General features: G+C 45.6%; 1 protein-coding gene across 1 annotated transcript in view; it reads right to left on the reverse strand.

Moving 5' to 3' along the window:
• Positions 1–7,432: 7,432 nt before the first annotated feature.
• LOC121327399 (dedicator of cytokinesis protein 2-like) overlaps positions 7,433–27,383 on the reverse strand; it is a 457,752-nt gene continuing 437,801 nt past the window's right edge. The window contains exons 43-53 of the mRNA XM_041271445.1: positions 24,062–24,143; positions 21,630–21,714; positions 19,905–19,991; positions 19,347–19,523; positions 17,667–17,750; positions 15,638–15,775; positions 14,793–14,905; positions 13,780–13,939; positions 9,693–9,807; positions 8,308–8,453; positions 7,433–7,656 (exon numbers count right to left, since the gene is read on the reverse strand). Coding sequence (XP_041127379.1) covers positions 7,576–7,656; positions 8,308–8,453; positions 9,693–9,807; positions 13,780–13,939; positions 14,793–14,905; positions 15,638–15,775; positions 17,667–17,750; positions 19,347–19,523; positions 19,905–19,991; positions 21,630–21,714; positions 24,062–24,143 — 1,268 coding nt within the window. The 3' untranslated portion in view covers positions 7,433–7,575. The remainder of the gene's footprint in view (positions 7,657–8,307; positions 8,454–9,692; positions 9,808–13,779; positions 13,940–14,792; positions 14,906–15,637; positions 15,776–17,666; positions 17,751–19,346; positions 19,524–19,904; positions 19,992–21,629; positions 21,715–24,061; positions 24,144–27,383) is intronic.

Raw genomic sequence — 27,383 nt, forward strand, 5'->3', positions numbered from 1 at the left:
GGTAAATTAAAACCCGACGGGTACAGTTTTCAGCTACCAGTGCCAACCTCTATCTAATGTTACATTCATATAGTCTTGCTACATGACCTACTGGGAAACCCACTGCACGCCACTGCAACACAGGACCACAAAAATAGCTCAACTTTCCATTTTATATGTGCATATCTCCTGTTTTAAATGAACATTTAGAAAGGAATTCTTAAATGTGAATGTATCCAGCTTGTATATCTATCTGTGTATGTTTCAATATTTAAACATTAGAATGAATTCCAGGCAGCGATGCCTTGTTGTTGTTGTTGTTGTTATTATATAAGAAGTAAGGGTTCTGCACCTGGGTAGTAAAGCAGATTTATTTACTTGGACTCTGTTTAAGTGTTACAGAAAATATTGTGCTTGTTTCTTTTTGATTCATTGCACCTCGAACAGCATTTGGATGTGCAGGACAGCCTGGAGCAGTCTTGGCGTCAGAATGTGCAAGTATCCTGCAAGCCGTCAGGTGACATGCTGCTGTGACACTGGTCCATGATCACAAGATCTGGTTATGTCATCACAATAATAACACTAATGAATATCACAATCTGCAAGACACGCTGGCTAATTGTACAATGACTGGCCCAAACAATAAGAGAGTGGTCTCAGAAGCCCTCTGTCTATATATCCTGGCACAGTGTTGAGCAGTGGTTACTGTGCTTTGGGCCACTGAAGCATCTGCTTGTTATGATACGATGCACAGGGCTGCAGGCTCGACTCATCGTGACCTGCCTGTGACCGCTGGTGTGTTTTCTTGATACGATGCACAGGGCTGCAGGCTCGACTCATCATGACCTGCTTATGACTGCTGCTGTTCTTTCTTGCCTGTTGTAGTTTTCTGCAGGAGTTGCCATTCCAGGAAGACTGGTGCTCAATGCAGCCACTGTCTTGTGAATTTTGCTGGTTGCAAAATCATGTAGCTTGTGAAGTCACCGAGATCCTTCAGCTTCCCCGAGACTGTTGCTTTTATATGACTAGTTGCATTCATTGCAGCACCAGTAAGAAGTTAGTTAAAAACAAAAACTAAACAAGCAAATATAATCGAGCTGGGAAACCTGTACTGTATATTCTTTATCTCATTACAAACCCCAGGCAGCTTTGGGGAATGACTTTATCTTTGTAGCTTTACTCTACATTGAAGATTGTGTATTGCTTATAGGGAGGTTCCTGACGACAGTGTGCGGCGGTATAAAGCAAGGGAGGGAGGGAAGGTGTGTTGTCAAAAAAATAAATATAATTCCCTGAAAACTGTTGAAGACGTGTCTTTATTTTGTGTTTTTGTTCCACTCTCTCTGTTGAATTTAAGGGGTACGAAACATTGGCCAGGTACTACAGTGGCTTGCGAAAGTATTGACCCCCCCCTTTGGCATTTTTCCTATTTTGTTGCCTTACAACCTGGAATTAAAATTGATTTTTATTTACATTTCATGTAATGGACATACACAAAATAGTCCAAATTGGTGAAGTGAAATGAAAAAAATAACTTGTTTCAAAAAATTCTAAAAAATAAATAACGGAAAAGTGGTGCTTGCATATGTATTCACTCCCTTTGCTATTAAGCCTCTAAATAAATTTGGTGCAACCAATTACCTTCAGAAGTCACATAATTAGTTAAATAAAGTCCACCTGTGTGCAATCTAAGTGTCACATGATCTGTCACATGATCTCAGTATATATACAGCTGTTCTGAAAGGCCCCAGAGTCTGCAACACCACTAAGCAAGGGGCACCATGAAGACCAAGGAGCTCCCCAAACAGGTCAAGGACAAAGTTGTGGAGAAGTACAGATCAGGGTTGGGTTATAAAAAAATATCCGAAACTTTGAACATCCCACGGAGCACCATTAAAGCCATTGTGAGGCGAGAGTGTATTAAATGGAATGTCCAGACAGTAATTTATGTGTACAGAAATAAAATAATTTATTTTTATTATCTATACACAACAAAATAATTAAATAACAAAAGAAAACAAAATGGTGTGAGGGAAGGAGTGCAGGGGTGAAATCCAAAACAAACCGTGATGACTCATCTTTAATTGTCTTCGTGGCGAACCTTACATAAACAAAAGACAAAAGAAATGTTAGTGTTTTTTTGTTTTAAAAATCCCGCTGCACCAAACCAGTCTCTCCCTCCACCCGTTACTCCTCCTATTTTACTTTCGGACCAACCCCGAACACAGTAGTACGTTCCCTTTAGTATGTAATGTCCCGCCTCTGTAGTCAGTGGAACACCAATCCCCAACTGACAAGTGTCCTTATCCTTCACTTGACTCCAGTGGCTGGAATTTACATACTCGTACTTCCTCCCCTCATCAAGGTGCCGCCCCTCAAAAGATGACTTTTGCCATGGTCACGAGATCTTGGTAAGGGAAGTCCCGAGTTGGTTTGATGCCATCTACTGTCGGGAGGCTGAATCACAGACCGAAATCCCTTTGACTCATCACAGCCATTATTAAAAAATAGAAAGAATATGGCACCACAACAAACCTGGCAAGAGAGGGCCGCCCACCAAAACTCACGGACCAGGCAAGGAGGGCATTAATCAGAGAGGCAATAAAGAGACCAAAGATAACCCTGAAGGAGCTGCAAAGCTCCACAGCGGAGATTGGAGTATCTGTCCATAGGACCACTTTAAGCCGTACACGCCACAGAGCTGGGCTTTACGGAAGAGTGGCCAGAAAAAAGCCATTGCTTAAAGAAAAAAATAAGCAAACACGTTTGGTGTTCGCCAAAAGGCACGTGGGAGACTCTCCAAACATATGGAAGAAGGTACTCTGGTCAGATGAGACTAAAATTGAGCTTTTTGGCCATCAAGGAAAACGTTATGTCTGGCGCAAACCCAACACCTCTCATCACCCCGAGAACACCATCCCCACAGTGAAGCATGGTGGTGGCAGCATCATGCTGTGGGGATGTTTTTCATCGGCAGGGACTGGGAAACTGGTCAGAATTGAAGGAATGATGGATGGCGCTAAATACAGGGAAATTCTTGAGGGAAACCTGTTTCAGTCTTCCAGAGATTTGAGACTGGGACAGAGGTTCACCTTCCAGCAGGACAATGACCCTAAGCTTACTGCTAAAGCAACACTCGAGTGGTTTAAGGGGAAACATTTAAATGTCTTGGAATGGCCTAGTCAAAGCCCAGACCTCAATCCAATTGAGAATCTGTGGTATGACTTAAAGATTGCTGTACACCAGCGGAACCCATCCAACTTGAAGGAGCTGGAGCAGTTTTGCCTTGAAGAATGGGCAAAAATCCCAGTGGCTAGATGTGCCAAGCTTATAGATACATACCCCAAGAGACTTGCAGCTGTAATTGCTGCAAAAGGTGGCTCTACAAAGTATTGACTTTGGGGGGGTGAATAGTTATGCACGCTCAAGTTTTCTGTTTTTTTGTCTTATTTCTTGTTTGTTTCACAATAAAAAATATTTTGCATCTTCAAAGTGGTAGGCATGTTGTGTAAATCAAATGATACAAACCCCCAAAAAATCCATTTTAATTCCAGGTTGTAAGGCAACAAAATAGGGAAAATGCCAAGGGAAGGGTCAATACTTTCGCAAGCCACTGTATATGCTGAACGTGTTGAGAATTGCACACTTCAAAGTCACAGCAGTATAGAAGCCCATCCGGGTCAGAAACGTGTCATTTAGTTGACCATGATGCGGTTCCTTTTGTATTAATAATGTACACAGTCAGTTTATTATTTTCAAATTATTTTTATTGTGGTTTTTACACTAAAATACTGAGTTGCCATAGCTAATATTAATGTCTGATCTTTCAACACTTTCAAATGACATATTAATTCCAGTGGGGTTACCAATGAATTAAAATGATTTCTGAGGCTCTGAAAGAGTTGGCTGATGCTTGTCCCTCAGGGTCCGGGTCTGTCCATCTTTCACTAGATTTTTCCCAATGCCAAGTCCATGTACCACCATGAACTGGGCAGGAATGGCAGATGTAAGCGACTTTTAATTGGATAATTTATTACACCTACTATTTTTTTTTACAATTAGGATTACAACACGTGCTAAAGTAAAATTAGAATGTGTGCTAAATATTTGAAACGTGTTCTGAGTCATGCGTTTTTAACCCGGGTGGCCTTCCATACAGCAGCTGCTAAAACATAATGGCAGCCTATTGGATGCCATCTCATTATGGACTTTCTGATTGGTTACAAACATTGCCAATGCTGTCCAAGTTTGAACAGGTTTATTCTTTAAAATATACAGAATGTAACACCTCCACTGTCTATACATATATATATATATATATATATATATATATATATATATATATATATATATCAACAAGCAGTTCCGAATGTGATTTTTCGAGTTAAAAAGCTCAAACTGCAGAACTTGTGTGGATGAACATTCAATCCAGCCTGCTGCTGTGGAACTGTTTTAACCAAGGCTAGCACTGTAGTTAAAAACGCTACAGCAGATCAAGGAACTGGTTTGTTTCCCTTCAGTGCAGTACCCCATTTATGCTGCAGGGGTCAGTCTTGCACTGACTGACACCTGTGCCACAGTACGTTTTTTTTTTTTTTTTACTATAATGAAAAATAAAAACAACAGCTTTGGATTGTTATTATTAAAGAGCTTTATTAAAATCAGAGTTATAGAGCAGGACACTTTACAAGCTGAAGGTGTGGAGAGAGAGTGAGAGTGAGTGAGTGAGTGAGATAGATAGATAGAGCGAGCACTGCCTCAATGGCACGGAACACCCTGCAGACTGAGCTGACGTGAGGTGAGGTGAGGTGAGCAGGGCGGGGCGGGGCGGGGCGGGGCGGGGCTCAAGCTTGAGTTCGAGCTCCAGTCTACCTCCCCCCTCAGCCCCAGAGTCCCAGCCCCTGCCAATGGTAGCCATACAAAGGGCAAGAAGGTAATGTGAGGTCACAGCTGCAGTCCTGCTGCAGAGGTGCAGTACACTGGTGCAAATCTCACATGGGTTAGATACAGGGGGAGGCAAACCTAACCATGTCCTTGATTAATGAATTGATCTTTTGCAAGGTCGATTACGTGATCACGGCATCTGCAATGGAGTAGACTGGAGGAAGTGAGGCTACCTGCCCCTGGTAAGGTTTACAGAAACCACATGGCATTATAACTGCTGTAAAATTCTTATTAACTAACTAAATAAATACATCCATAAAAGTGTCAACAAATGAGGTGTGGGGGGATCATACTGCTTCAGGTTCACCAGGCTGGTACTATCAGGGTGGTGTCAGGGATGATTCCTCCTCGCTGGGGAACTTAAAAGGTTTCCTCCATCATGTACTTTTAAATGACAGTGCATGCTGGTAGTTGTAGTCCTGTGTCTGTGTCACAAAGACGGTCGGAGTGGGGGACGTCAGACCAGAAACAGGAACCAGGAAATAAATGACAGAGTGGTGGAGTTGGGTCTTGCTGAGTGTTTGCTTGCGCTCAGCATTTAATGAAAGAACAGAACAGTAAATAAAAAGGCTGTAACAAACAAAAACACAGGACACGGCACTTTCGCCAAAACAAAAAAGACAAACAAAACAGGCTACACAGACAAAACATGGTGAGCAGATATTTTTAACGATTATTATTATTACCATTATTATTACCTCCGTCTCCAATCCCGTTCTCCACTCACCAAACACACAACCCCGAGTGAGTGAAAACATGCAGCTTTTATGCAGCTGTACCGAGACTCGATTGCTAATCAATCATTCAATTGGAGTCTCGGTACAACTGCACGTGAATTAATAAAGTGCAATTCCCCGTGCTCACATATCATTACATTTTACTTGCATGTGAAGTGCTGTGCAATCCTCATGTCTAAATACAAATATACATTTTAAACACTCGTGTTACACAGACCCATTTACATCCTGTGTACCAATGACTATACACCAACATTAACACACAACATACACCACAAAATACACACAGGGGCAGGCACTTTGCCACAGTCTGTTAAAGTAAATGACAGGTAAAAGGTACTGGATGCAGTGGGATGTGAGTTAAAAAACCTGAAGTAATATGATCCTTGTACCCTTTATGCACCATGTAATTCTTATGACATAAACAGGACTGTTAACAGATGTGGTATGTAGGAGTTGTATTGCTTTTCTTGTAATTGAAGGCGATTGTTAATAAGTTTGTCCTCAATCTCCGGCTCATTGCCTCCCTGTCACTGTTTGCACACAGTGCTGTTCAGGAAATGATTAAGGGACACCTGGTCAGCCTTTCCTAGAGCAGCAATTACAATGCAATGTGGGTATTAGAGACCCTACCAGATGCAGGCAACCTTTAAATATTGAACGACTGAACTGTTGCTTTTTTAATCATTGGGATTGAAAGGTGTATTGATAGGTGTGTAATTTTAGCAGAAATCGTGTTAAGCGCTGGAACTTGTTCTAAGAGAGCTCCTTGTTGTCTGTGTGCCATCCAGTGGACATCTCTGGCTGCCTAAAACCTGGTAATCTTTGGTTAAGTTACACTTGTGAGCAATAAGACCTGTGCAAGCATTCCTCTCTGATTGCAGCTTTCTGGATAAAGTGCAACAGTGCAGGGGTTCAAATCAAATCGAGCTGCTGCCTTGACAAGCTTGGCATTCACTGTGTGTGTCCTTTTATATGACACATGAAAAACTAAGCAGCTGTTCTGTCAAAACGTTTCAAACTAGGTATCAGGTTGGATTTCAAGCTGCATTGTCCCACAATCATGTTCAATTTTAACATCAGATTCATTGATCTCCTGCTCTATACTGCATGCAAGCATTTTGGTGCACTCTACTGTATCAACAAAAAGATTGTGCAGACTGAAAATTAGACAGTAAAAAGGCATCTGTTGTGCTGACAATAATTTTAAAGGAAACAGCTATTAAAAAAATCAAACAAAAAAAAAACCTCTTGGCTGGGAATCGGATTTTAGTTTTAGATTCTCTTTACCTGACATGAAGCCACAGTGACCCCTGCTGGCTGACTGTATTAACACCAGATAAAAAAAAAAAAAAAAAAAAACCAGTTTTTCAAACCTGGTTAGATTTAAAGGGCTACCCCATAATCCTGAACTCAGGCAGCCTCATGGGCCATGCTGCTGTTTCTCTAGGTTTTTTTTTTTCTATGAAATAATGCTTGATGGCAAAAAAAACAAAAAAACTCAATAATATACAAAAGCCCTGACTTTAAAAAGCTCTCTTTACAGATCACACTGGAATGTAGAAAGGGAGTCAGAGCCCTGCCTGCCTGTCTGTCTGTCTGTCTGTATCTCGAAGTTTCTCACACTCTACTTTCAGTTGAATATCTGCACACTTAGCTGTTTGTGTCTGATGTTGATCAGAAGTGTACTTGGTGTGTCAAACTTTCAATGAAAATATGTTCTGATTGTTTCACAGTAGACATGTTCTGATTGGTTCACTGTAAAGACAAGATACTTTGATTGGTTTAATAAAAAGAAGAAATGATTTGTTAAAGAGGTGATCTTATTGGTTCGCTGATGAGAAGCTCTGATTGGTTTGGTTCACTGATGAGAAGCTCTGATTGGTTTGATTCACTGATGAGAAGCTCTGATTGTCTAATATTGGCTCTGGCGTTTGCCCTTGGGTGGGGGAGTGGGTGGAGACTTTGACTTCACAGGGCTCAATGAGCTGGAAGACTGTAAGGGAGAGAAAAAAAATAGTTTGATACTGTTTAAAACTTTTGATGTTCACTGTTTATAGGAATTCACTGTGCAATGTGCCCCCTTGGGCTCCAAACCCCCTTAAGAACATTTACAAATGACCAGAGGCTGTTGGGCCCTTCAGCTTTCATAGTAGCTGATGGATCTCAAAACTTAACTGTAAAGTTGGGTTTTGAAAGATCTCCATGATTCCTCATCAACAACATTCCTTACAGTTACAGTGAAACTCTGATAAGACAGTGGTTCTGTTATAAAATTCTCAGCAGCAACACAATCTCTTAAAAATAGATCTGGGAAATTTGACCACAAACATAAAACAGAAGTGAAAAATCTAGGAGTCTCATTTGATTGATTTATCCTATGTGTTGCATATTCGCAATGTCACCAAACTGTCCTTTTTTTCATTTGCAAAACATTGCTAAAATTAGGTCATTTCTATCTTTCTCTGATGCTGAGAAACTGATCCATGCTTCTGTGTCTTCCCAGTCTATTCTATGCAATGATCTGTTCACTGGACTTCTGGGTCACACCATAAATCTGTAGCTGATACAGAATGCAGCTGCTGGCTTCACTGGTTGATTGATTGATTGACTGGTTGATTGGTTGGTTGATTGGTTGGTTGATTACCTTGACAGAGCCCCGTCTGGCAGGGCAAGTGGCGTCTGGGGGTGCGTCGGGGCTGAACTGCTCATACACCGTTGGGCTGATCTTCTTGGGGAGAGGGGGGGGCTTGGCGCTCTTCACTCGACCCCCAAAACTGTTCTTCCGCAATCCTGCAAAAAGAAAATCTCAGCCCTTAAAAGGCAATCCTGCGTGGATGTATAGTACAGTGCTTCTTCATTAAAGACAAGGCTGCGTGGATGTATAGTACAGTGCTCCTTCATTAAAGACAAGGCTGCGTGGATGTATAGTACAGTGCTCCTTCATTAAAGACAAGGCTGCGTGGATGTATAGTGCAGTGCTCCTTCATTAAAGACAAGGCTGCGTGGATGTATAGTACAGTGCTTCTTCATTAAAGACAAGGCTGCGTGGATGTATAGTGCAGTGCTTCTTCATTAAAGACAAGGCTGCGTGGATGTATAGTGCAGTGCTCCTTCATTAAAGACAAGGCAGTGTGGATGTATAGTACAGTGCTTCTTCATTAAAGACAAGGCTGTGTGGATGTATAGTGCAGTGCTCCTTCATTAAAGACAAGGCTGCGTGGATGTATAGTACAGTGCTCCTTCATTAAAGACAAGGCTGCGTGGATGTATAGTACAGTGCTCCTTCATTAAAGACAAGGCTGTGTGGATGTATAGTGCAGTGCTCCTTCATTAAAGACAAGGCTGTGTGGATGTATAGTACAGTGCTCCTTCATTAAAGACAAGGCTGTGTGGATGTATAGTGCAGTGCTCCTTCATTAAAGACAAGGCTGCGTGGATGTATAGTACAGTGCTCCTTCATTAAAGACAAGGCAGTGTGGATGTATAGTGCAGTGCTCCTTCATTAAAGACAAGGCTGCGTGGATGTATAGTGCAGTGCTCCTTCATTAAAGACAAGGCTGTGTGGATGTATAGTACAGTGCTCCTTCATTAAAGACAAGGCTGTGTGGATGTATAGTGCAGTGCTCCTTCATTAAAGACAAGGCTGTGTGGATGTATAGTACAGTGCTTCTTCATTAAAGACAAGGCTGCGTGGATGTATAGTGCAGTGCTTCTTCATTAAAGACAAGGCTGTGTGGATGTATAGTGCAGTGCTCCTTCGTCATGTCACGATTCGATGATTCGGCTAATTTGGCTAATTCATGGTTTGGACATGTACGACAGTAAATTGGCAAGAGCTATATTTTACAGTATAAGTCACCAATTCACTGTTCTCAAAATGTAATGATTTTGTCAGATAGTCAGATAGTGAAATAAAGACGGAATGCTGGAGCAAAGGATACCCCATAATGCTGCCTAAAGTAACAGCAAACACAGGCTGAGGCAGCAGGCGAGGCACTGGGCCTAACTCGGCTCTGAGTGAGAGCTCACCTGATATGGTGGGGAGAGAGGAGCTGATGGTCTTGCCTTGAGGAGCTGGTCTCTGCTCGTCCATCTTATCTAGCAGACTGTCACTAGTGTTCCGGGACATCTTCGCCCCCACATCCTGAGTGAGAAGAGAAAATAAATAAAAAATAATCTTTCTTTTTATATAGCACCTTTCATAGTGGACCACCATCACAAAATGCTTTACAGGATACGAGACTAGGGTGTGTGAACTATGCATCATTTGAAAAGGGCATTTCAGACACTTTGGAAGAGTTAAAAAGCAAAACAGAGAAAAGGAACTGACACCAGGTAATTTTTATAAAACCTTGAGTGTATTCTGTGCCTGTCTCCTATTCTATACCAATTCCTCTATACCTGCCTGTGGCAGGCTGGCGAGTGGATAGAGGCCCAGAGACAGACTGCAGTTCAAAAAAATAACTATTTTATTATAAATAAACACAAAATGAAAGGGCACAAGGGCCAAAACAAAGCAATTTAAACACAAAAAAGATAAAAAGCAAAACTTACAAAAATAACAGTTTCCAGGCTGGGCAATGCCTTCACTGGATTCAAACTTTCTAAACAACCCAAAAAAAACCAACCTGCTTCCTCAGCTCCCTCTTCCCAAATGAGAAGCAGAGGCCTCCTTTTATATCAGGTGGCTGGGCGCTGATTGATCGTTAATCAACCTGATCAACTAATCAACCCCAGCCACCTGAACATACTAAACCCAGGCAGGTAGGGGAAGTTAACCCCATCTCTGCCAATTTAAAGGGCAGAGCTTTGCTCTGCCACACACCTCCCCCCATGTACAACGTACACCGGCCGCAATCGGCCAACTCCCCCCCCCCCCCCCCCCCCCCCCCCCAAGTCCAATTATGTCCCTTGGGTGGGCTGTTATGGTGGGTGGTGGTGGGCGGGGTTGATGTCGGAGCCCCCAAGCCTTCTTTGGTTGAGGGGGCCCCGAATCTCCAAGGTAGCACGGCGACGGCGGCCCGGCTCCCTCTGGTGGCGGAGGCGGCGACTGCGGCCCGGCTCCCTCTGGTGGCGGAGGCGGCGACGGCGGCCCGGCTCCCTCTGGTGGCGGAGGCGGCGACGGCGGCCCGGCTCCCTCTGGTGGCGGAGGCGGCCCGGCCTCCCTCTGGGCTCTGAGAGAGGCGGCGGCTCCTCCCTCTCGGGCTCTGAGAGCGGCGACGGTGGCTCCTCCCTCTCGGGCTCTGAGAGCGGCGGCGGCTCCTCCTCCCTCTCGGGCTCTGAGAGCGGCGGCGGTGGCTCCTCCCTCTCGGGCTCTGAGAGCGGCGGCGGCGGCTCCTCCCTCTCGGGCTCTGAGAGCGGCGGCGGCGGCGGCGGCGGCTCCTCCCTCTCGGGCTCTGAGAGCGGCGGCGGCGGCTCCCTCCCTCTCGGGCTCTGAGAGCGGCGGCGGCTCCTCCTCCCTCTCGGGCTCTGAGAGGCGGCGGCTCCTCCCTCTCTGGCTCTGGGAGCGGGCGGCTCCTCCCTCTCTGGCTCTGGCTCTGGGAGCGACGGCGGCTCCTCACCCCTCTCTGGCTCTGGGAGCGACGGCGGCTCCTCACCCCTCTCTGGCTCTGGGAGCGACGGCAGCTCCTCACCCCTCTCTGGCTCTGGGAGCGACGGCAGATCCTCCTCCCTCTCTGGCTCTGGGGACGACGGCAGATCCTCCTCCCTCTCTGGCTCTGGGGACGACGGCAGATCCTCCTCCCTCTCTGGCTCTGGGAGCGACGGCAGCTCCTCACCCCTCTCTGGCTCTGGGAGCGACGGCAGATCCTCCTCCCTCTCTGGCTCTGGGAGCGACGGCAGCTCCTCACCCCTCTCTGGCTCTGGGAGCGACGGCAGATCCTCCTCCCTCTCTGGCTCTGGGAACGACGGCAGATCCTCCTCCCTCTCTGGCTCTGGGAGCAACGGCAGCTCCTCACCCCTCTCTGGCTCTGGGAGCGACGGCAGCTCCTCACCCCTCTCTGGCTCTGGGGACGACGGCAGCTCCTCACCCCTCTCTGGCTCTGGGGACGACGGCAGCTCCTCACCCCTCTCTGGCTCTGGGGACGACGGCAGCTCCTCACCCCTCTCTGGCTCTGGGGACGACGGCAGCTCCTCACCCCTCTCTGGCTCTGGGGACGACGGCAGCTCCTCACCCCTCTCTGGCTCTGGGAGCGACGGCAGCTCCTCCTCCCTCTCTGGCTCTGGGAGCGACGGCAGCTCCTCACCCCTCTCTGGCTCTCGGGAAGGCAGCTCACCCCTCTCTGGCTCTCGGGAAGGCGGCTCACCTCTCTTTATTGGAGTGACCAGTGGATCTCCCATGTCTACAGCCAGGTAATTAACCACCATGAGGGCAACCTCTGGGAAGGAGGCCGGGTGGTGCTGTTCTTCCCACTGTTCCCACCTCTCCCCATCTCGACGCCACAGCGTGTTGATAACTATGGGGAGATCGTGGACGAGGTCTGCCTCAGGGTGCATCAACCAGTCCCAGATCTCCTGTGAAGGTGGTGAAGGTGGTGGTGCTGGAGGTAGTGGGGTGGCCCCTGATGCCCGGGGTGAACACGGCACCTCTTCCTGGGCCTGGTTGTAGGGGCATCCTGCCCAGTTGTGGCCGTCCTCCTCACACCGGCCACACCAGTTTGCCGGTGGCACGTCTGGGCAGGACCGCCAACGATGGTCCTCCTTCCCACACCAGGAACACCAGGGGAAGAGGCTGGCCGGGTCCTCCAGCGGTGGCTGCAGCAGCTTACATTTCTTCAGCTGCTGCTGCTTTTCCTGCTTTTGCCGCTGTCTGCTCTTTCCCATTTTTTTTTTTTTTTTTTTTTTTTTCAAAAAAAAAAAAAAAAAAATTATCCCACAAATTCCACAAAACAAAACAAAAATACTGCTCTGAGCCTCTAGGTGGCGCTATCCCACCTCTGACACCAAATGTGGCAGGCTGGCGAGTGGATAGAGGCCCAGAGACAGACTGCAGTTCAAAAAAATAACTATTTTATTATAAATAAACACAAAATGAAAGGGCACAAGGGCCAAAACAAAGCAATTTAAACACAAAAAAGATAAAAAGCAAAACTTACAAAAATAACAGTTTCCAGGCTGGGCAATGCCTTCACTGGATTCAAACTTTCTAAACAACCCAAAAAAAACCAACCTGCTTCCTCAGCTCCCTCTTCCCAAATGAGAAGCAGAGGCCTCCTTTTATATCAGGTGGCTGGGCGCTGATTGATCGTTAATCAACCTGATCAACTAATCAACCCCAGCCACCTGAACATAATAAACCCAGGCAGGTAGGGGAAGTTAACCCCATCTCTGCCAATTTAAAGGGCAGAGCTTTGCTCTGCCACACTGCCATATCTGTTATAGCTTAGATATGTGTTATTCACACTCTGTAGCCCAGATCAGTCATCAACTGTGCAATGAACTGGACAGAGCCCTCTGTATACATTCTGAAACTCCACCAGAGAACTCTTCAACTGAAAATCATATCCTTGTGGCTTGTTAAAGTAATGGCTGTAAGGGGGAAGTTGTTATTTGGCTGTTCTTGTCAGTTCTGTGGTCATTCCACAGCAGTACATGCACCTTGTTATGGCATGGCAGCTCAGCAGATTGATTACATAGAGAGGCAAGGGCTGGAAGCAAACCACTAGCATCACTATTCAAAGATGAATGCCTTAACATTCCACTAAAGAGCAAGCTCTAGGTGAGAGGTCAGTAAGTCTAATGCTGATGTCAGTATTCTTTACATTGTTTCTTCGCTTAATAGATGCTGGTCCTCGAGCACATCCACCCAGGCTCAGGGTTTCATTGTCACTGTGACCACTTTCTTTCCCCAGGATCGGGAGCTAGGGACAATTACACATCTCGCAAGTCAACATACATGCTACAGCTTTTCTAATGCAAAACACAGACCATTTACATTGCCTTTTCAATCACAGGGGACAGAAGTCGGTCCCTGTTCGGGCGCCAATGTAATGGCACGGCATCTCAGCCCATGGAACTGAATGGAGAGGCAAGGGCTGGGCGCTGTCTAGTTGAGAGGTGAGTATCATTATCAGATGCTAGGAGCATATGCATTCCAACCTGCAGCAGGCTGGTTTACCTTGCTGTGCTCGGTGGTGTCAGAGACGGACGGACGATCGTTCTTCCGGTACATGAAGAGCAGGCTGTTCCTGTTCTCTTTCTTCTCACTCTTCTTCTCCTCCACATCCAACTTCTCCTGTGACTTGGAGATTCCCTTCTTCGGCAGGGGCAGCTCCAGGCTGCAAACACATTGAATTGTATTTAGACTGCTGTTAAAGAGATATTCCCCAGTTTTTCATGGCACATTATACTGTAATAAATCACTTACTTGACCGGGAGCTCTTCATTCTGAAACCTGTTAATTGTGTGCCAGGTTTTGTCACTTAATGCCTTAACTTTCTATTTATTTTTTGGTTCTGACTTGCTAACTTGCTGCCAGGAACGTGCCTGAGCTGAGTAGAATTATTTTTTTAATTGATACGCATTATTAGCACAATATTGGGCTAATATCCTAATCCTTAACTCAGAAAAAAAGTTATACGGGACTAGGTCACTACTGGTCTTTCTGATTCGCTGTGTCTGTTGCCATGCTTTGATATCTCCACCTTGGTCCCAGAAGCACGTACACATTTAGAATTATTCAGCCAAAACAAACTGTACTTGACTTAGGAATGAAAAGCAGCCCGTCCCTTTACAATTACATACAGCAACATAACTTCTCTTGTGAAAGACATAATAAATCATGTGAGCCTTTAGCAGCACATCCTTTCCTTTGACACAATAAATACACCAGGTTCGCTCCGGAGAGACAGGGGGCAGTGTTGTACTGCGTGTTTAGAATTGTTCAGTGTCTTCCTCTAAGCATGTTGACAGTGTTTCTTGGTAGCCAGTGAACACTTATAAACATATTACAACACATTCAGTAAAAAAGACAAAAAGCTGATTTGAAAGTATTGGATCTATTTCTATAGAATGTGTTGTGGATGTTTCTGAATGAAACTCTACATTCTCTGCACAATTCTGAGTGTGTTTCTGTGCTCATACGTTCTCATGACTGGTACTGTGTTGTAGTGTTGAGGAGGTGCTGCTGACCTGTCCTTGTCAAATCCGGAGGACCCCAGCGACCCGCTAGAGATGGTGGACATGGGTCTGAATGAGGTCATCAGGGAGCGACGGTGGGAGCTGTGAGAACCTTCAAACAATGGCTGGGGGGGGGACCAAGATCAGAGGATCAGAATTATTTCATCCAAAAAAAAAAAAAAAAAACAACTGAATGGAGTTATGTTGTAATACTACTAGGAGAAATACATAAAAATATAGGTTTTCATTGTTTTCTCCATTCAAGTAACCTTTTATTATTTGAAAGGAAAAAAAATCACGTCATGTTACAAAAAACTGAGAAACAGTAAACAAACAAACACATATTCCCTCGTTTGTCTGAAGCGTTTTGGTGAAAGCACTGGCACACTTTTGTCTGCTTCACTTAAGTTCTCAAGTAAAGTTGTAGGAAATTCATTGTTGAGTGTTTAAATTTCTGATGATAAGATGCCAATGAAGTTGGGACCTTAGCAGATAAACCTGACAATACGGGGCGAGAGATTTAGTTTGGTGTGGAGATGCAGGCTCTACTGGTACCCACAGTCTTAATGAGTGTCTTTGAATTCTGAATGGCTGTATTAGTGGATACTGGTGAGACCTGCTTTGTGCTGAAGGCTCCCACCTCTGCCACTGACTGACTCACTGTGTGACCCCGAGCAAGTGCTCCGTTCTACGGATGAAATATTAAATCAATGTCCTATTGGCACTGACTCTGCATATAGCACACAGTTCACAGCCTACCTCTGTAAAGCGCTTTGTGATGGTGGTCCACTATGAAAGGCGCTATATAAAAATAAAGTTATTATTATTATTTTTATTATTATTATTATTATTATTACCAGCTGCCGCACTCCATACTGGCTCTCCACCTTGGCCCTGAGCTGGATGAAGCACTCCTCCATACGCTCATGGAAGGGTTTCAGGTCTCCCGTCACTTTCTGCCCGTGGATGTGGATTCCATCAGCCAGCAGAGGGATCTGAAACAGAGATCATCACCACCATGGCAGCAGACTGACGGCAGACTGCCCGAGGAAACTGGCTGGGGAGCAACGACTCCAGGGGTGTCTTCACACACACACTTAATCAGGGGGACTGACTAGTACTGTACTGTACCAGAATTTCCATCTACCAGGGTTATCTTCATCCTGAGCAGCTGCATGTACACTCAGGGAATCTGAAGTAAAACTACCTGCTAGATCCTATTAGTCAAAGTTCATCTAAAAAAAAGGGGCCGTTACCGTTTTGGCAACTAAAAGTAGGCTTGCTCCTTTTCACAGTTTATTGTTCAGGGGCTCCTGTAATAAATGCCTCACCTTTTTGAGCTGACTGAAACGTCATGAAACCTGTTAATTGTTCATTGTGTTGCAGGGGCTTTGATACTCAATGCGATCATTTTCAACGTATTCTTTGCTTCTGACCAGCAACTGACCAGATGCGGCCAGAGCAGAAATTTCCAGGCTAAGGAAAAATCCATCCCACTCCTTCACAACTTGTCTTCAGCTCAGCTGTTCAGAAACATCTCATGAACTAAAAGTGGTGAAAGCTGCTGTATATTCAGCAGGTCACTCTAAAGGTTGAGTGATTTCTGATGGCATTTTGGGAGACCCTGAAAGATACATGTCAGAAGGAGCAAGACTACCAATAAGCTGTGATTCTCTCCCCGCTGTTTTAAAAACAGCCAGAACCCTGGCAACAGAGTTAATGTCCTGCCTATTTCCAGTGCTGTAACTAAACGGATGTATTGACATGGATGATGATGGTGGTGTTGTCTGTATGATGTGCCGATGTACTGTAATGTGTGTGCATGCGTGTGCGTGTGCGCAGGGAGCTGCTGCTGTCGCCCTGTAGGACAAGTTGTTGAATCTCATAGGGGTTTTCCTGCTCTGAACATCTGACAGAATCTGCTTTACTGCTTATGAGTTGACAGCATAATTATTGTATGCATTTGTTGAATTATGTGAAGATTTTAATAGCACAGACACGTGATTACAGACTGCTGCAGTTAGCACAATAACAGGTCTCCTCAATCCCCTGATCACACCAGATGATAGCCAGCTCAGTAATCTCACTAGCTGGAGAAAAAAATAAATCATTTCTGATGATGTCTTTAGAAACTTGCCACTGCCAGAACACTTATATCTTCTTCAAAGGTATCAGACGCCATAAGAATGTGCTGAAGTATTAATGAGAACATGAAGCTGGCCGAGAAATCTCTTCTTCGCTTTCCACTTTATTTCCAGACAGTTATACAAGAGATACAACTGAAAACAATGAGCAAGATGAATTAATGCTGTCAATACATCTAGGGCCAAAAGTTTTGCATCACCTAGAATTTGGGATTGAGAGAATTAAAAAACAACAACTATATGAACATAATTAATATATTTTATTATTATTTTATAGCAGTTAGAGGGCACCTCCCTGTGGGATAGTGACCGTGTAACAGGTCAGAGTTTGGGTGTGAACCAACGCTCTCGCACACCCTAGACGAGTGTCTGAACCACAAAGCGTACGAGCCTGGGTCCCTGATTCATGCCCAGCCTCTACCCTGCTACAATGGTGCCACGACCTGGATCTCACAGACTGGCTGGAGCTGATCGCCAAGGTTAAAGTGGGAGGAGAGTGGAAGTGGCAGTGTTGTATGCTACACTGCTGTCAGGGATTCTGACCCCTGTCAATGAGACGAGATGAGGTTAAAAGCTCTATAACCACGAATGCAGAGGAACACAGTGATTTTGCATAGTGGTTAAGATGCTCACTTTGCGCTGTGCGGGTCGCCAGTCTGCACCCAGCCTCTGCCCTGTTAAAACCACTCTACTCAGAAGCGGATTAGCTGAGATGGTTTATTAATATTATTATTCTTCCTACCTGCCAGGCGATGAGGTCCTGCAGCTTGAGGATTTTCTCCTGGTCTTCAGGGTGCTTCTGCTTGTAGTCTTCAGTGAAGAATGCCTGCAGGGAAGAGAGTCCATCAGAGAGCCCATCAGAGAGCCTGCCACCCTCAGTACACAGGCAGACCAATGAGAATCCCTCTAGAGCCGGACTGCCGGCAAATGGGAAGCAATACAATTCTGGGTAGCCAATTAGGCTTGGTGTACAGTAATGTGATCTACAGAACTGGTTCTTAAACCCTTTTGTTTGGGGAACCCCTTTTTAAAAACAGTTTTGAATTGGGGACCCCCAACTAAAAACTAAGGAATCAGAAAAAAAGACTGTACTGCAGTGCAAGCAGATGTCATGCATATCATCTCTTAGAATCACAACACATGGCTCTCACCAAAACAGTGAATAGCTTTTTGTTTTTGCACATTATCTGCTGGTAGAGCTGTCAGGGAGAGTACATTCTCTCCTCAGCCTCCAACACCACACCTCCTACCCTGCTGCCCCAGAGATCCACTAACGCTCTCCCATCACAGCAGTGACCAGACATGGTTATGCAGTATTATCATGCTCTAGCCATCGCAAAGCTCCTCCACTGCTCCTGTCAAACATGCTGTTCATCGGCTTCTCAGTATCCAGCTAATCTCACCTCCTAAATATGGAAACGCACATTTACACTGTGTGCTGCAGAAGGAAAATCTAATGGTGTATCAGACATGGTGTGTTTATGTAATACTTTCCTTTATCCACTAAGTAAATGTAATTATAGCTGATTCTGAAGAAGATTTGCCAGAGCTGTCAAAAAGCTGCGGGATCACAGCCCAACAGAAAATACAAACAAACAAACAAACACATACACACAAAAAAACACATCAAAAAGCTTATTGAATGAGTCAAACCAAATTGCCATTTACAGATGCTTCTACTATTCCTGGAGATACAGTGCTGTGCCCTGGGCTGTGGTTCCTGATGATTTGAGGTGGTGTCTGGACGGTAGGGGGTACTCTTATACTAATTGCCTGTCTGCATCGTGCAGAATGCTGCAGGGGGCTGCCCCAGGGGCACTGCTAACACAATATCATTTTTAATGTCCTTTTCTGTTTAGCATCCCTGTGTCTTTCTATAATGATGCTCCGTGCTGTAGATGCAGTTCTTCGCTCAGCTGCCTAGTGTTTACGGTGAGGACATGTAGGCAAGGTGTTCAACAATGTTCTGTTTTTATTATTGAGTTCGAGTCAAGATGTCTGTATTTTAAAAACAATAATAAAGCAAAACTAGATCCAAACAGCCAGCTATGTAATTCCATGTCTCTTAAGAACTTCAAGTTGGCTACATATCAGACAGAAAGCTAGGAATACAGGCAGACTTGCAGACAGATAGACACACAGACATGCAGACAGATATACAGACAGACACAGATAGAGAGACACAGATAGAGAGACACAGACAAACAAGCAGACAGAGAGACAGGTAGATACTCAGATGTAACGAGAGACAGGCAGACATGCAGACAGATATACAGACAGACACGGATAGAGAGACACAGACAGAGAGACACAGACAAACAAGCAGACAGAGAGACAGGCAGATATGCAGGCAAACAGAGAGGCAGACAGACACGCAGCCAGGCAGACGTGCAGCCAGACAGAGAGAGAGAGAGAGACAGACCTTCTCGTACTTGGCGAAGCCTCCCATGACGGCTGGGTCCACGATGCCGTTGAGCAGCATGGAGAGCGGGTTGATGGAGAGCGAGGGGTCGCTCTTCTGCTGTTTGATCATAGTCAGGATCTTCTCGTTGGCCGACTGCATCGTCTCAATGGCGTTCTCCAGCGGACTCAGAGTGATCTAGAATCATACAGCAAGAACTCCAGTAACAGAAAACCATCCTCAACCAGGAGAAACATAATTTAATTCAACAGGATAGGAGAGTGAAGAGATGGGCACAATCCTCAGAGTTGTCTGTACATTCAAATCTTTGACACAATACCCTTGCTTAACTGAAATAATTTGTACCAGACCCTGTTCAGACTAACATGTGCAAAAGGACTTGTCCAGTCTTCGTTTTATGTTTTTGATATCTACATTTCACTAGAAATCAGACTGCTGAAAATGTTTTACACACACACACGTATATATATATATATATGAGATGATGATCCTGAAGTTGTACAGCTGCAATCAGGCCGCACTTCAGATTTAGAGGGGCTCTGCCGGTCCCTTGCTCACCTCACACATGCTGGTCACCTTGTACCAGCGCAGGATATCCGGCAGTCTGTAAGCCGTGCTGAAGGTGGTTCGCTCGATCCACATGGTCTGAGAGCAGAGAGGAAACACAAACAAGAAAAAAAAAGAAAAATGATAAATACAGAATAATCATGAGCAGCAGTGCTAGGTTAGCGAGGGAATATTTACACCTGGCCAACAGGATTAGTAAACAAGAGCAGAAGTGTAGTGTTCCCTGGTTTAACCAGGTAAATCTTCAGTGCTCTGACTGGCTTAAAATGACCTTGGGCATGTTAGAATATAATTTAAATAATACCACAGTCACAAAAGCTGGTTATAGCACAGTGATGCAGTGTGAGGATGCAGGTTATAGCACAGTGATGCAGTGTGAGAATACAGGTTATAGCACAGTGATGTAGTATGAGGATGCAGGTTATAACACAGTGATGCAGTGTGAGGATGAAGGTTATAACACAGTGATGCAGTGTGAGGATGAGGTGATATAGCACAGTGATGTAGTATGAGGATGCAGGTTATAGCACAGTGATGCAGTGTGAGGATGAGGTGATATAGCACAGTGATGTAGTGTGAGGATGCAGGTGATATAAGCACAGTGATGCAGTGTGAGGATGAGGTGATATAGCACAGTGATGCAGTGTGAGGATGAGGTGATATAGCACAGTGATGTAGTGTGAGGATGCAGGTGATATAAGCACAGTGATGCAGTGTGAGGATGCAGGTTATAGCACAGTGATGCAGTGTGAGGATGAAGGTTATAACACAGTGATGCAGTGTGAAGATGCAGGTTATAGCACAGTGATGCAGTGTGAGGATGCAGGTTATAGCACAGTGATGCAGTGTGAGGATGAAGGTTATAACACAGTGATGCAGTGTGAAGATGCAGGTTATAGCACAGTGATGCAGTGTGAGGATGCAGGTTATAGCACAGTGATGCAGTGTGAGGATGAAGGTTATAACACAGTGATGCAGTGTGAAGATGCAGGTTATAGCACAGTGATGCAGTGTGAGGATGCAAGTTATAGCACAGTGATGCAGTGTGAGGATGCAGATGATATAAGCACAGTGATGCAGTGTGAGGATACAGGTTATAGCACAGTGATGCAGTGTGAGAATGCAGGTGACATAAGCACAGTGATGCAGTGTGAGGATGAGGTGATATAGCACAGTGATGTAGTGTGAGGATGCAGGTGATATAGCACAGTGATGCAGTGTGAGGATGAGGTGATATAGCACAGTGATGCAGTGTGAGGATGCAGGTGATATAAGCACAGTGATGCAGTGTGAGGATGCAGGTGATATAAGCACAGTGATGCAGTGTGAGGATGAGGTGATATAGCACAGTGATGCAGTGTGAGGATGAGGTGATATAGCACAGTGATGTAGTGTGAGGATGCAGGTGATATAAGCACAGTGATGCAGTGTGAGGATGAGGTGATATAGCACAGTGATGCAGTGTGAGGATGAGGTGATATAGCACAGTGATGCAGTGTGAGGATGCAGGTGATATAGCACAGTGATGCAGTGTGAAGATGCAGGTTATAGCACAGTGATGCAGTGTGAGGATGCAGGTTATAGCACAGTGATGCAGTGTGAAGATGCAGGTTATAGCACAGTGATGCAGTGTGAAGATGCAGGTTATAGCACAGTGATGCAGTGTGAAGATGCAGGTTATAGCACAGTGATGCAGTGTGAGGATCATTTTTTTACCGCAAACTCGTTCTCTGGGTCTTTAGGTCCCTTCCTAACTGGCCGAGAGTAGGTGAAGTTCTGAACTTTATTGGCTTTGTAGAAACTAAAAAATAAAAAGAAGTATGTTAGAAACCTGAACATTCATGTATCTTTGTTTTCTTCTTTTCAGCTGTGTATACCTATACCTGTGTCTTCAGGGGCACATTGAGCTGTGCTTTGGAGGATCTGCCCATCTGTCCTAGAGACAGCCAGCACTGCGAGCTGCATTAGAAACACTGAGAGAGATAACCGGGCTCCCGGCTCTGAAATTGTAATTGACTTGCTTAATTATATGAGATCCTGCCACAACAATACAAAGCAAATAAAGCCTACTGATCCTTCTCCCCTAATTCTCCTTTGTTCCAGGCTATCTCAATGAAGTTCCTTCACCCTTTCATCTCTTCAGGAGGTGAGGTTCTCCCCCCTGTGTCTTCAGGGGCACATTGAGCTGTGCTTTGGAGGATCTGCCCATCTGTCCTAGAGACAGCCAGCACTGCGAGCTGCATTAGAAACACTGAGAGAGATAACCGGGCTCCCGGCTCTGAAATTGTAATTGACTTGCTTAATTATATGAGATCCTGCCACAACAATACAAAGCAAATAAAGCCTACTGATCCTTGCTAGATGCTACTAGAAACCTGAACATTCATGTATCTTTGTTTTCTTCTTTTCAGCTGTGTATACCTCTTAACTACATTATAATCATGGTTAATATGAATGACTATATTGATCTGTTTAGGAAGTATCTTGTTTGCAGTAATGTCATGCTGATATCAGCAGTAAATCACTTTGTTATACACAGTTATGAGATTAGATTTGGTATATGAACAATTCTAATGGTTTTACAATAGCAAGTATACTGACTGGAGGCGGTGCTGTCACACACTTACTAAGAAACTCAAAACTAAGGATCACCAGGAAAACGATTCGTAATAAGCCCCTCATATTTGCTTAGCTTTCTCGATCCTATATGTTGATCCTGTAAGACAGCAGTACTTTTTGACCCGTTCCATGCTAACATAAACGGAAATTTAAGAACGAGAGGGAGGCCATTCAGCCCGTCAATGCTCCTAAGTCTCTTTCCACTTCATTTCCTACTGTGTCTTCTGGTCCTGGTTTCTGTATTTTAAAGAGTTTAATCACTTCTCCCCTAATTCTCCTTTGTTCCAGGCTATCTCAATGAAGTTCCTTCACCCTTTCATCTCTTCAGGAGGTGAGGTTCTCCCCCCTGTGTCTTCAGGGGCACATTGAGCTGTGCTTTGGAGGATCTGCCCATCTGTCCTAGAGACAGCCAGCACTGCGAGCTGCATTAGAAACACTGAGAGAGATAACCGGGCTCCCGGCTCTGAAATTGTAATTGACTTGCTTAATTATATGAGATCCTGCCACAACAATACAAAGCAAATAAAGCCTACTGATCCTTGCTAGATGCTACTACTCTGTACAGACAATCAGATCAACATTAACTTAGAGCCTTCACACGCAAATTGAGGGAAGACCCCTACTGCTGGATCGGCAGTGCACAATCAGTCAGGGGTGCCATGCTAAACTGTGCACAATCACAAACCCCCTCACATTAATGGAACAGGTGTGTTTCCTATTCCTATACAGATGCTCAGAATGAGCTGGAGGGGTCAGTGGCACATGTGTGCAGTCTATAGCTCCCAATACGCTAGGAAAACCAGAAATGCCATAGAAATTTGTTTTCAAGGCTTGTAAATACACCCTGCTTTTAGGGAAAAATAGGTATTTGGCTGTTCGACCCAAAAATGCATTGAGCACAACTGAAAACGCACAAGAAAAAGCGGACTGGGAAATGCCAGCAACAATTGCGACTGTTAAAAACATGTTTTCAAAAGTTCTTAAAAAATTGATGCAATTGTAAGTGTCAGAATTCCTGCAGCTTTCGTACATCTCATTATAATATTTGAGAACCCTCATTTGCACAATCTCCGCCCCCTGTTTGAGAATTTATGCAGGAATACCCATAACGACACATTCATCTGAGCTTGAACTGCAAACAGAAACTGCTGCCGCAAAGCATTCTCTAAAAAGTCACTAACAGCATTGCGCTTGTTAGTACATTTCACCCTAGACTTCTGACTCGTTTGCAGCTGGTTTGTGATTATTGAGACAGGCGCAACACTTTAGTACTCATACCCCACAGTGTACAGGTAACATTCTATATAGAAGACACCCATTAAACTGATATTTTAACACAGGATTATAGTTACAATGTAAGAAACACCCTTGTCAAATACAGTACATTAATTTTAGAACTGGAATGCACCTTTAAATATCTAACACAGTAGCACTCTAATTAGTTACAATACAATGTTACCAGGAAATGTCTTTTGAGATCAGAATGCGCAGTTATAAGCCTGTGAGACCCCTGAATCTGTCAGACTTACTCGAGGATCTGATCGGGGACACACTTGTTCTTAAACAGGTTGTTTTCCACCGGGATTGGCTGAACAGTGAAGCATTGGATATCTAAGGCCGCAGTTAAGGGGGGAGGACAGTAAGGAGAGCAAGAGACTTAAAGAACATGGGACAACACAGTCAAGAGAGAAAGAAAGGAGTACAGGGATCTAGAAGCTTTTTTTTTTCCTTCTAAGATCTAAGATCTAAATAATCCACTGTAGTAGGACTTGCATGCATGGTGCTAGAGCTTTCAATATCTTCACATCTATACAGTGAAAAGTGTTGAATTTAAATCAAGGGAAATAATGTTAAAACTTTACAATGCATTAGTAAGAGCTCATCAAGAATATTGTGTTCAGTTCTGGTCACCTTGCTACAAAAAGGATATTGCTGCTCTAGAAAGAGTGCAAAGAAGAGCGACCAGAATTATTCCGGGTTTATAAGGCATGTCGTATGCAGACAGGCTAAAATAATTGAATCTATTCGGTCTTGAACAAAGAGGACTACGCGGCGACCTAATTCAAGCATTCAAAATTCTAAAAGGTATTGACAATGTCGACCCAAGGGACTTTTTCGACCTGAAAAAAGAAACAAGTACCTGGGGTATGGAAATTAGATAAAGGGGCATTCAGAACAGAAAATAGGAGGCACTTTTTTACATAGAGAATTGTGAGGGTCTGGAATCAACTCCCCAGTAATGTTGTTGAAGCTGACACTCTGGGATCCTTCAAGAAGCTGCTTGATGAGATCCTGGGATCAATAAGCTACTAACAACCAAACGAGCAAGATGGGCTGAATGGCCTCCTCTCGATTGTAAACTTTCTTATGTTCTTATCAATGGGACAGCAGCTGTGATGGCAGTTCATATAGACCCCCCTCACATGTATCGGAGTCGGGGCTCAGCGTGACCACCAAACACTAATCGTGGATATCTTCTATTAGCTATAGAGTAACACCAGGTAAAGGGAAAATCATTTCTCCTAAAGGGACCATATACAGCTCTGGCCAAAAGTTTTGCATAAATTAGAATTTTAGCGACAATTAAAAAAAAAAAGAAAAATGTATATATGTGAACATATGAACATAATTTAGATCTTTTATTTAACATCATGTAATCAAAGAAACTACAAAATGATATCGCAAAAATCTACTGGAAGCCATAATTTTAGTACAGTATTTCATGTTGGATTTTAAAATCTCACATTTTTGTCAATTTTTTGTTAAGTATATGGAAAACTGCAAAACAGCATGTAATTCAATGTGTTAAGGTAGCATTATTCAACAGGTTTCCTTTGACTATATGAAGCAAAATGAGTTCATTCTATAGGGTGATGCAAACCTTTTGGCCACAGCTGTAAGCTGTACAGGTCGATATTGTCGGCACTGAATGCTCCATCTGTTGCACAGAGAACATTATTTCAACTATCCAGCTGCGAGACTGAATGGCAATTTTAAGATCTGATATGTCTTTAAGGTTAGGGTTTAGTTCAAGGTTGGGTGTAACCTGGCCCTGACCTCAGTTTACCTCCAGATCTGTGTGTTATGTAAATGAGAAGCAGCTGAAGACGGTGAGAGACTTGTTCATGGAGCCAGGATAAATGCCATCAGTCCTGTTTAGCAGGGGCCTGATTGCTCATGTCATTAATACAGCTAAACAAGGAGAGTTCATCAGAACATAAGAACATCCGTGAACGAGTGGAGGCTATGCTGCCCATCAGTGCTCACCCCGTTCCAAGCAGCTGATAGATCGAAGAACTTTGTCAAGTCAGGTCTCAAATGAACCCAGTCATCTGACATCAACAGCATGACTAGGTAACCCTTGGTAACCCATTCCATACCCTCACCACTCTTTTTGTGGAGAACTGTCTCCTACCTTCTGTCTAAAAACCATGGCCACTTCATTTCCAACTGTAACCCTGCAGACACCCCCCTCCAGCCCGGTCTCCTCTCTCCCCGTTTCCTCTCGCCCCGTCTCCTCTCGCCCTGTCTCCTCTCGCCCCGTCTCCTCTCGCCCCATCTCCTCCTGCCCCCGTTTCCTCTTGCCCCGTCTCCTCTCGCCCCGTCTCCTCTCGCCCCATCTCCTCCTGCCCCCGTCTCCTCTCGCACCGTCTCCTCCCGCCCCGTCTCCTCTCGCCCCATCTCCTCCCGCCCCATCTCCTCTCGCCCCGTCTCCTCTCGCCCCGTCTCCTCCTGCCCCCGTTTCCTCTCGCCCCGTCTCCTCTCGTCTCCTCGTACCCGTCTCTCTCCCTCGCCCCGGGCCCCCCGTTTCAAAGGTAGACAAGCCCCGTCTCCTCCCGCACAGTAGCGTCTCGGCTACTGCCCCATCTCCTTCTGGCAGAGGAGAGGCTCTCGCCCCGTCTCCTCTCTCGCCCCAGGAGGAAGCGGGCCCCACTCTCCTCCTGGGCAAGAGGAGGTCTTCCTCTCGCAAGTAGAGGGTTTCTCCTTCATCCTCCCAAAAGCTTCTCCCAGATGAGAGTCGCCTCGGGGGTATGCTCCTTGCTGGCTCAGGGCTGGCCAGAGGGGTTTCCTCTACGCCACCGTCTCCTCTCGCACCGTATCCTCCCGCCCCAGTCTCCTCTGGCCCCTTCTGGCTCGCACGTCTCCTCCGCCCCGGTCAAGGAGTCTCCTCTCGCCCCGTCTCCTCTCGCCCCGTCTCCTCCCGCCCCGTCTCCTCTCGCCCCATCTCCTTCTGCCCCTGTTTCCTCTCGCCCCGTCTCCTCTCGCCCCATCTCCTTCTGCCCCTGTTTCCTCTCGCCCCGTCTCCTCCCGCCCCATCTCCTCCTGCCCCTGTTTCCTCTCGCCCCGTCTCCTCTCGCCCCATCTCCTCCTGCCCCTGTTTCCTCTCGCCCCGTCTCCTCTCGCCCCTGTCTCCTCTCGCCCCGTCTCCTCCCGCCCCGTCTCCTCCCGCCCCGTCTCCTCTCGCCCCATCTCCTCCTGCCCCGTTTCCTCTCGCCCCGTCTCCTCCCGCCCCGTCTCCTCTCGCCCCATCTCCTTCTGCCCCTGATTCCTCTCGCCCCGTCTCCTCTCGCCCCGTCTCCTCTCGCCCCATCTCCTCCTGCCCCTGTCTCCTCTCGCCCCGTCTCCTCCCGCCCCGTTTCCTCTCGCCCCATCTCCTCCTGCGCCCCGTTTCCTCTCGCCCCGTCTCCTCTCGCCCCGTCTCCTCCCGCCCCGTCTCCTCCCGTCTCCTCTCGCCCCGTCTCCTCCTGCCCCTGTTTCCTCTCGCCCCGTCTCCTCTCGCCCCATCTCCTTCTGCCCCTGTTTCCTCTCGCCCCTGTTTCCTCTCGCCCCGTCTCCTCCCGCCCCGTCTCC

The sequence above is a fragment of the Polyodon spathula genome, chromosome 2 (assembly GCF_017654505.1).
Source record: "Polyodon spathula isolate WHYD16114869_AA chromosome 2, ASM1765450v1, whole genome shotgun sequence".
Classification (NCBI taxonomy): domain Eukaryota; kingdom Metazoa; phylum Chordata; class Actinopteri; order Acipenseriformes; family Polyodontidae; genus Polyodon; species Polyodon spathula.